Source organism: Fonsecaea nubica (assembly GCF_001646965.1).
Source record: "Fonsecaea nubica strain CBS 269.64 chromosome Unknown Scaff203, whole genome shotgun sequence".
Lineage (NCBI taxonomy): Eukaryota > Fungi > Ascomycota > Eurotiomycetes > Chaetothyriales > Herpotrichiellaceae > Fonsecaea > Fonsecaea nubica.
The window spans coordinates 1-9,889 of NW_019173876.1; the positions used below are offsets into that span (position 1 = coordinate 1).

At 52.3% G+C, this 9,889-nt stretch overlaps 3 protein-coding genes across 3 annotated transcripts; all 3 read right to left on the bottom strand.

The window, feature by feature from the left end:
* Positions 1 to 118: 118 nt before the first annotated feature.
* Positions 119 to 2,862, bottom strand: AYO20_11767 (methylenetetrahydrofolate dehydrogenase (NADP+); the record flags this gene model as incomplete). Its single annotated transcript, XM_022649980.1, has 5 exons — positions 119 to 391; positions 435 to 923; positions 1,697 to 1,769; positions 1,859 to 2,733; positions 2,806 to 2,862. The coding sequence occupies 5 exons, from the start codon at positions 2,860 to 2,862 to the stop codon at positions 119 to 121; spliced, it is 1,767 nt and encodes a 588-aa protein (XP_022494043.1).
* A 198-nt stretch (positions 2,863 to 3,060) lies between these two features.
* On the bottom strand, positions 3,061 to 4,172 carry AYO20_11768 (hypothetical protein; the record flags this gene model as incomplete). Its single annotated transcript, XM_022649981.1, has 2 exons — positions 3,061 to 3,947; positions 4,112 to 4,172. 2 exons carry the CDS (start codon positions 4,170 to 4,172, stop codon positions 3,061 to 3,063), a joined length of 948 nt encoding a protein of 315 aa, XP_022494044.1.
* A 663-nt stretch (positions 4,173 to 4,835) lies between these two features.
* AYO20_11769 (hypothetical protein) lies at positions 4,836 to 7,370 on the bottom strand (the record flags this gene model as incomplete). Its single annotated transcript, XM_022649982.1, has 2 exons — positions 4,836 to 6,121; positions 6,284 to 7,370. The coding sequence occupies 2 exons, from the start codon at positions 7,368 to 7,370 to the stop codon at positions 4,836 to 4,838; spliced, it is 2,373 nt and encodes a 790-aa protein (XP_022494045.1).
* Positions 7,371 to 9,889: the final 2,519 nt, after the last annotated feature.

Consider the following 9,889-nt stretch of genomic DNA (forward strand, 5'->3'; position numbering starts at 1 on the left):
TCTCTCCTCCTCGTATGCCTCGTCTGCTGTCGTCTCTCTGTCTCTCGTCTCTCGTCTCTCTCTCTCTCTCTCTCTCTCTCTCTCTCTCTCTGTCTCTCGCGCGCGCGCGCGCGCGCACTCACTCCTTCCGCAGCCTCTTGATCGTCGGCCCCATCTCCTCGCCCGCCCTCAACGCCGCAAACGTCTTCTCGTCAATCTCCGCCCGCTCCCGACACAGCGCGACGACCTGCTCCACCAGCGACGGCGGCACGACGACCACCCCGTCCACGTCCCCAGCCAGGATGTCGCCCGGGTGGATCCACAGGTCGTCGTGGAACTGGAGCGGGACGTTGATCTCGGAGGCGCGCGTGAAGGTGTGCGAGCCGAGGATGGAGGTGGTTCGGGCGAAGACCTGGATGAGAAGCCCAGGGACGGCCGGTTAGCTTGGTGCCCACACTGCTGGTGTCACGGTGACGGTGACGATCAATGATGACAGTGATGGTGGTTGTGATGGTGCTGAATTTCAAGGAAAGGCGCTCGGTATCCCCGTATCGGGTATCCAAGTACCCGATCCGCCTGTGGAAGAGAAAGAACAGGGACAAACAGACTGGAAACCCCAGCTCGCGGTGCTCTCGCACATCACGCATCCGGCCATCAATAATAACCCCCGCGGCGCCCATGTGCCTGGCCCGCGTCGACATCAGCCCGCCCCAGCACGCCGAGTACGCGCCCCGGGGCTGCTGGATGTACATGATCTTGCCGGGCTTGTTGCAGTCGACAAAGTGGCGCGGGGGGCTTGGTGCCGCTTTCTGTGTCGACTCGACCATCTTGACCGTGACGGCCGGGCCGAAGACGGTCGTCGTGGCATCGGCAGGCGAAAACATCTTGAGCCCGTCGAGGAATCCCCCAAACGGGTATTTCAGCTTCACCAGCGCGTCGCCGATCTAGTGGGCCCTTCCCCCCGCAAGGGGGTGTTGCTCAGTAAATTCACGGGACGATAACAGAATATCCTGAGAGTGGGGAAAGGCAGGTTTACTGGTTCTGAAAAGGACAAAGACGGGGATGAAAGGTGGAAGAAACTCACGTCGCAGGTGGTAAAGGCCCGTAGTCGTTGCAAGCTAGCAGCCATGGCTATGGGATGGTTATGGCTGTCCCGCTGTCCCGTTCTCTCCTGTCCTATCCCGTCCTGGCCCTCTGCTGAACAAATCTTTCGTAAGAGGTCTCTGTTGACCGACGTACCACGCCAAAGCAAAGGCGGCTTGTTGACCGCAAAGGAAAGGCGAGAGACTTGTGGTACGTACCTCTTACTCGGTATAAGTTACAAGTACAAGTAAGCTTTCCCCCCAAGCTCGGCTTTTGCGGCACGAAACCTGAGAGTTGCGTGGTACATGTTAGGTCAGTGGGCGGTGGCTTGTTATTGACATTTGGCTGGCCGGAGGGTTTCCGTACGCTGATCATCGGCCTCTGCTCCGGGTGGTTTTTCCGAATAGACAAAAATACAAAAAGGATCGCGGAGTAGAACGTAGAGGGTGGAAATGAGATCGTGATTTCAACGTCCACCCGAACAGTAGATGGTAACAGGCTATATTGGCTTAAGAACCCCCCTGCCCGTGGATGGTACCCTCCCACAAACGCCCTTATATGCCCTTCTGTCTCTGCTGCCACAGGCTCAACAACGAAGAAGATACGCTTCGCTCTGCGGAACGTGCTCCCTCACAACCTGCACGATCTCGCGCCAGACTTTCTTCCGCAAAGATTCTCCCTTTGGTCCTGTCGCCAGCTCGCCTCTTCTGCATCGCCAGTCAGTCAGTCAGTCTGTCTCCGCAACACTCGCTACCGAAAGAGAAAGTAGGTCGAAATCGCAGGCAACGCAACTTACTTGTCAAAGACATCGTGACTCCAGAACTGCCCGGTCGCATCCCTCCCTAAAGTCGTTCCACTGACAAGAATCCTGCTCCCTTCTTCCGCGGATCGGGCAAAGACCAGTTGGAACAGGTGGTTCGGGAGGTTGAGAAGGAAAGAAAAGTCGCGGCCGAGATTTGTGCGGCACAGGTTCGGGCAGCATGTCGTGATGATGACGGCTGGGTCTTTGTGGCCTCCGGACGAGGAATGCTCTGCTGTTGCTGCTGCGACCAGTCCATCCATGACATACATCAGTAAGAGCTTGGTCGTGCAGTATTGCTGTTGGACGTCAAAGTATGTCTTGTCGTTGACGAGGTCTAGCACTCTCGAGCCGCTCTCCAGCACCGCATCGAATGCGTCAGGCTTGACCATGCGGTGCCCGACACTGCCCACAAACTCCAGGTGGGATGGTTCGCCGGACCTCTCTGCTGACTCTCGAAGCTTGGGATAGAGTAGCACCGCAAGGAGAGCGGTCGACAGAGTATTGACCTGCAAAGACATCTCAAACCCTTCCGGAGAGCGCCGATAAGACGGCGCCGCCATGCCTGCATTGAGTACAGCGATGTCGACTCGGGATTCGTCCGCGCACACGTGTTTGGCAAAGGATTTGACCGACCCAAAGGTACTCATATCGAGCTGATATAGCTGGATGTCTGTATTCTTGTAACCCGATCGTCGGCAGATCTGCTCTCGGGCCTCTTCGCCACGCTGTATTGATCTGACGCCGAGAATGAGTCGCGAGGCACCCAGTGCAGCAAACTTGATCGCCGCTTCGAGGCCCAAGCCGACGTTTGCACCAGTGATGAGGACGGTTTTGCCCGTGAAGGAAGCGTGAGGGTGCTCCGGCGGGTTCTAGAGTTTGGTCAGTCGCTTGCTTTCGAGTGGCCCGCGCAAGGTTGTTGCGTCTGGGAGGTACCATCTTACCCGAGCACTCCACCACATGGCAGAGAGACCTTGGTGATCCGGAGGAGACGGCGTCATGGTGTCAGATTAAGTGATTGAGGTGCTGGAAGGATGCAGATGCTGTATAGAATCGACACCGAGCAACATGGGCGTAGCAACTGTTTTATTGCTTCTCGGAGCGAGTGTGGAGTCGAATCGGAACGTTTTGGTGAGGCTCCCTCAAATCCGCCCGAAAAGGACGCAAACCCTCCGAACGTCTCAGCCTGCAGAGTTATTTCACTTTGCGTTATTGGCATTGATCATTCGCTTCAGATTGCTAAGGATGGTCCTCAGGGGCTCGGAAGGCCCCCGGGGTTTATGCAGTGGAGGCTCCTCCATGGCCTCCTCCTGCAACATCAGGCGGAGCATTTTGGCGGATCCTGTCGTCCCCAAGACTCCTTGGCCCGCGGTGGCCCCCTCTGAGACACCAAGCTTGGCTTCGAGCTTCGCAAGCATATCTTCGCTCACCTGAACAAGGATCTGGACTTGCAGATCGAGGCGCTTTTCGAGAGTGAAGCCTGCCAAGCTGATGCCAGGAAATAGCTGAGGCAGATGTTGTTGTAGCGATAACAGATCAGGCATCGAGTCGTAAATGCAGGAGAAGATGGTACGGTAGATGCGGATAAGACAAATGTAGCATGAGAAAAGAGAGAACATTGTTGGAGCATCGCAGCGTAAGCTCCCAGTACAGGTCTGTGTGGCTGAAAGGTGGTCAGGGTTTGAAGGACAAGAGGACGCTGGCGAGATCGAATCAAACGAATCCAAGATGGCGAGGAGAGTCTTTGAATGTTCAAGCATTCGACCGACTAGGAAAGAAGAATTGTACGCCAACTCTGTGGGTAGAGACAGCTGGGCGCAATCGGCAGCCGTTTTGCATGCCTTTACAAGCTCCAGGTCAACGAGGATCTCCTTTTGCAGGTTGCCTAGCCTCTCAAGACTGTCACCCTGAGGATTAATCTCGGAATAGACCGGTTGGCCATTGTCGGGGAGAGCCTGGAATGTTTGTGATGCCTCCATATCCTGTTGCATAGCGTTTGGCCACCCGTTTCCGAGACCATCGACGGAAATTGGTGCTAATGGTATCTGCATCTCTTGACCAATGCCAGAAACTGCGTCGGTGAGGTCTGTAGGTGCGTAGAGCGTCTCCCGTAGAGACCATCCCTCCAAAAGATCGGAGGGTTGTCGCCTCAACGATGGACGCCCTGACTTCATAGCCGCGCCAGTGACACAGGCAACATTGGCTTTCGAGCACCGGCGACACTGTGCCGAGTCTGAAGAGCGATCGCACCGGAGCTTGTGGCGCCGACAGCGATCGCAGGCTGAACGGCCATTGCCATTGCCTTTGCCATCGCTAGCGGAGTGAAATGTCTGCATCACTAGCGGCAGGGAAGAATCCCATTACAGGGACAGTCCAAGATTTGAACCTTCCGAGTTCTGCCCTGAAGATGCTGCTGGCCCCTCTGCCCCTGTTTGATTGTGCGATCGGGAGGTTCTGGATGAAAGGCAACAGCAATGCTCCGATGTTGGGATCAGGCCAATACTGCCAAGAAAATAAATAGTGTGTATGACAGCCTGTCATTTGAATACTCAAGGTTATTGCCAAAATGAACCAATCACGGACTTCATTGCCACGTGCAAGGCTGCGAGGCACAAATAACACGAGGCTGAGTCACTACAGGAACCGTTGTCCCTTGTTCACAGGATCCTGAAGAGGTAGGTTGTATCATGCAAAGTAACCTTCAATTCCCACTGTTGATGTCAACGTATCCAAGATGAGCATGTCCCGGATATCCCATCTCACCACAATCACACTGATACAAGCAAGCCTTGTCCTCAGTATCCACAATCTGCCTCCTGCATATCCTTGAAGTTGTCCGTACCCTGCTACCGTGAATAGCACCATCAAGTTGATTGTAACCCCTTGACTGAGTTACTCTCATATGTTCAGCGGGTGGACATCCATATCTTTTGTTTCCTCCATTGCTTTTCTCAACATGATTAGACCATTACCCCTAGTCGGACTCGTAGCCTGCAAGCATATCCTCGTGGAAAAAAGGCGAAGACAAAGTTTGATCCTTGTTTTGCCTGTCCCATCTCACCCGATAGGCGGACTTGAACTCCGCCGCAAATTTCCTCAGTGGGCGCGAATCGTCTCTCCACATCGCCAGCCAGGCTCTGTAATCGCCAACAACGTAGAGGCCATATCTGGCGCGGGAGAACATAACATTCAGTCGATTCTCGTTGAGAAACCCGGGACTACGCACAACAGTGGGGTCCACGATGACCACATCGTACTCCATGCCTTGAACGCTGTCGACGGTCTGCAGGACGACGTCTTTGGCAGCCGGATACTGCTTTTCCATTTGGGATTTTGATATCTTGAGCAATCTCTTCTGCTCAATATACGGCGTCAGAATGGCGATGGAGCAGGGCTTCCCAGGCTTTCCGAACCCCGCATCGAACAGACTCTGCAGAATTTTGAGCACCAATATGACGTATTCCTTACAGAATCTCGACAGGTGGTAGTTCCGTCCTTCTGCAGCGTCTTGTATGTCGTAGAAAACAACAGGTTCGGGAATGCCATACGTTTGTCGGTTATGTTCGATGATGTCTTTGGCAAGTTGATCGTCTGCCAGTTTCGACGTTCGACCATGTTGCAAAAGACCACCGTAGCAGACATTGCTGTAAATCTGGGCATTTTTCTCGACGGCTCGATATTGCACATTGAAGAAGGCCGACTTGAAACCTGCGGACTGAAGACGCTGTTGAAGTGACATTTCCAGCTGGTCTTGGAAAGGGTTTATTATCAACTTTGCGCTGTCCTTCGTATCGTCTCCTTTGATCATAGGACCCAGCTGGTTGGGATCTCCGACCAGGATCTTGCCAACAGCCTTGGGATAGAAGGCGAATAAAGGCCACATCTGGTATTCAGGTACTCGAGCAGCTTCATCAACAACAATTAGCTCAGCTTGCGCGTAGTTGGTGCTGCAAAAGTCGTCCGCAGCTCCGCCAACGGTTGCACAAATGACCGAAGCGTGACTGATTGTATGGGCAAGAAGCTCGTCCAGTCTCAGATCAAGATTTGTCCAGTCCACAGAGCTGAACAGATCACCGTTGGTGAATCGCGTATACAGGTCTGCGAATTCCGTGAACCGGCCTGCATCACAGAGCGGGCTCTCCCCACGTATTCCGGCGATCTCAAGCATCCTCTCGCCTGCAGAAAGCTCAATGACATTCACCCGCTCGTCGCTGACACCTTCGTACTTGCGTTCCATGTACGCCTGGCAATGGGCGAGAACTGTCGCGGCCTGTCCCGACTACAAAGGCTGTGGGGAAGGCCCACTGGTGCGAGGTTCGGTCTTTTTGACGGCTAAACTTGCTTCCCTTGCCAATTTCGCGTCTCTAAAGGCCACGGACTTCTCTGTCTTGATGCTGTGCAGGCGGATTACATATCGCTTACCCAAGCCTTCCGTTGTGTGAATCGCCCGCCTAAGTTCTCCGTCCAGAGCTTTTGCAACCGAATCAACACTCGCGTTTGACGCTGCTGTGAGCAGCACGCGGTGCTCTTTCGCAACGTCGAGAAGAAATGGCCGAACGGCCTGGATGATGAAATGGGACTTGCCCGTCCCAGGCCCTCCGTGGCAGAGGACGAGCCCATTAGGAGCATCATGCCCGAATGGGATTGCTTCCTTTTGGCTCTCATTGAGAAACATCCCGTCCTCGTGTGAAAGAGAAGGGTCACTGAGGGATTCGAAAATATTGAGTCGAGTAATGTCATTTGGACAAGTTGCAACGAGTAGCTTTGCAATCCCACCATCTTGCGAGCGCGCTACCTTCGTCCTCAGGTCGCTCAATGCTCTGATAACATAGACAAATATGCTGTGGCGGTCCTCCGGAATGACCCTCGCGCAGATAGTCGCCTCGTCAATTAGACCCCATATCGCGGCCCGCATCCCACGGCCCTGTCGTATGGAACTAATCCTTGAAAATGAAGTGACAGGATAGGAGTTTGGGTCGTGATATCCATCTTTATTGGCGTCCTGGCGGCGTTCAATTGTAGCCCAAGCCACTTCTGGAGGGCCAGTCGCAACAGGTGGTAGGATGTTGATGATCCAGGGTCCGCGTGGGCGTTTTCGATTGTCGGCATGAAGATATGATGGGTCTGTGCGACTGTCTGACGAATTATCGACTATGATCGGCAGGGAAGAGGGCTTATTCAGGTGAGCAGATGCCTTGTCTCCCGCTCTGAAATTCTCTTGACATCTCCTTGGGACCTTGAACAGACAGATAGTTCGGGTTTTGTTTCCTTCTTTGTGCTGTAGGAGCTTTATGGGCGTCTTGAATTCTCGATTCTTCTCTCTGTCGGCAAGAGCTGATTCGATAAGCGCACCAGACCCGAGCAAAGCGACGTATTCATCCCAGCTTTTAAAGGACTCTTTTGCCTTCTCCAGATAGTCAGGGACATCCTCACGTTCGAGACAGCAACGGTGATCAGGATCAATATATGTGTTGAAGAACGGCGCCCAAGTTTGTAGAGTCTCGGGCATCTTGCCGCAGCTGGGAAGTGTTTCTCGGAGAGGTTTCAACAGCGGAGATTGAATTCGGGAACTGATGATCGACGCTGGGAGCGGCAACTCTTCAACAATTTGAATGGCAATGAAGATATGTGTAGTCGTCTGAATGAGTGTATCTGGGTAAAGAGACCTCGATGTCAAGATCAGAGGGATGCCAAATTACCGTAGGTCATTAGTGACAAAGAACTCACCTGGAATTTCACTGGCCTTGAAAGATTTCAAGTCACTTGAGGTGCATGTACTGAGGCACAGGACCATGTTACGCCGTTATCTGATGGCGAAATGAGTGCAAGGTGAGGTCAAAATGATTGTCGCAAAGGTGTAGTAAAGGCGCTTGAAGGCTCACGCTTCGTCAGATTGTTCGACCTCCACGTCTGGCCAAACAGACAAATTGAGAGGAAAGTGAGGTAGTGAACTGGATTGAATATTGGCGTTGCACTGTCCTTTTTATCGTCAAGAGTGACCTGAACACGACAGATAGCCGCTCTCAGTTGAAGAATATGACTGAGTCGTGAGTTGAGCATCACTCCTGGTGGAGTAAATTAGGTTGAATGATACAAGACTCAGAGGCCTGACAAATCAGATAAGGGCTGTTGACACGCAAGGAATTCGCTAAGCAACCTGTAAGGATTATGCAGGAAGTGAGAAAGAGAGATTGTGCTTAGTTCGATCAGCGAAGATTGTGAGGGGTTGGAGACAGCTTAATGATCGAGACTTGAATAGCCAAATTGAGTGTGATACTTGGCGCAGAGGCTTATTCACACAATAAGACTTGTAACGTGCCAGAGATTTATAAAACACTCCGTGACAAGGGACAAAATAAACAAATAAACGCAGGTCTTCGGCGTTACGAGAGGCCATGCTGGTTTCGCCACTTGCCTGGGGACTCGTTCCAAGCGCCATGCTGAGGGGGCACCCTCCGGAGGTATGTCAAGACCAAGCATGATATGGTGTTGTGAAAGGTTGACAAACAACAATCGGAAGCATTGGTGAAGTGAAAGGATGGAAAACGTGGCTCGGACAAGACGTTGTGCGTGTGGTGGGCGTAGCGGCTGCCCCAGAGCCAAGACTAACCTTACTTTTATGCTTATGACTTGAGCCTCAGATGTTGCTAGGACTATCGACCTTACTAATCAACAGCCCTACTCACAAACTTGCTAGTTTATTGGTCAGAGCCGCGCTGCTCCACATGGCTATAACTCTTGGTCACGTGTAAGCACTAGTCTATTAATGGACTAGATTCAAGCACAATAGGTTAGTAGATAGTTAGTTTGGACTATAGTGGGATTGGGGACTATAGCCCCGCAGGTCTTGCGACCGGCTCTTGGACTGGCGTGACTGGTCAGACGGACCACTTGGCAACACTGCAAAGATTCGATCCTTATGGGACCGAGCAAGAAGGCAGGTTTTACAAGAGAGCAAAAAGGTAAATGAAGCGAGTTGAAAGTGCCGAGTGAGCTGAATGGTTGCGCGATACTGCAAAGAGGCAGCGGGAAAGTTAGCCCAGATTTTCAACTCGGGGGGCCGTCGAACTGTTATTATCCTTCCCCGCGGAGTATTCCCATTCTGCCAAGCAGTAGATCAGTTGCGAGATCGGGGATGGCAAAGATCAGAAATGGACATTTTTCTGAGGAATGCTTGATACCTCCGACGACACATATTTGTAGGTTGAGAAGGCCAGTGTAGAACAGAATTGCAGAGAGACTTGAACTTGAGGAAATTGTGAAAATGCTGTCCTGTTAGTGCCCAATAAGCTCATTGGTTCTTGTTGGTTGAAGTTTCAGCTCGCTTCAAAGTGTCCACTGTGGAACGGTAATTGGTAGAGCTCCTCTCGGCGGCCACACCAGGGACTCAGGCAAGCCTGAGCCCCTTAGTTAATCTTTCCTTTATCTATTAGAGTCTCAGAATTCCCTCCAACAATCACAACACTTGGGGATGGTGAGTACTTCCATAACACCCGCAAACAACAAAAACTAACAACCACCACAGTGGTCTAGTGGTATGACGTTTCCTTAGCACTGAGCCTGAATAGGTGAAGTGGAAAAGGTTCAGGGTTCGATTCCCTGCTTCTCCAATGCCTTAAATTTCTTTTTGGATCTTTTTTGGCTTAAATATTCAGTTTTTGGTGGCGGTGGTGGTGTTGAGTCGTGTGGCGGATAAGGGCCGAAAGTGGGCGAAAACGGGAAAGTTACACGGAAAAACCTTTGTTACCCCGCATTCTCCAACTCTCAAATAATCCGGCTGTCGATCCCATTAGGCATCAGGGCACCAGGCACACCACCAGGGTCCGACAAGGAGGCCCAACCATCACCACCCACTACCACCAACCTTCTCACAATTTTTATGCCTAGCGGTTAGTGAACAATTGCATGGATTGGCCTGTCTATCCCTGTGGCCTGTCTCAGGCCGCGTGTGTTTGTTGATATACAATTAGGAGTGGCACTAGACGAGCTCTCCTGAATCGTGCTACCGACTAACACCGCCTGTTGCCT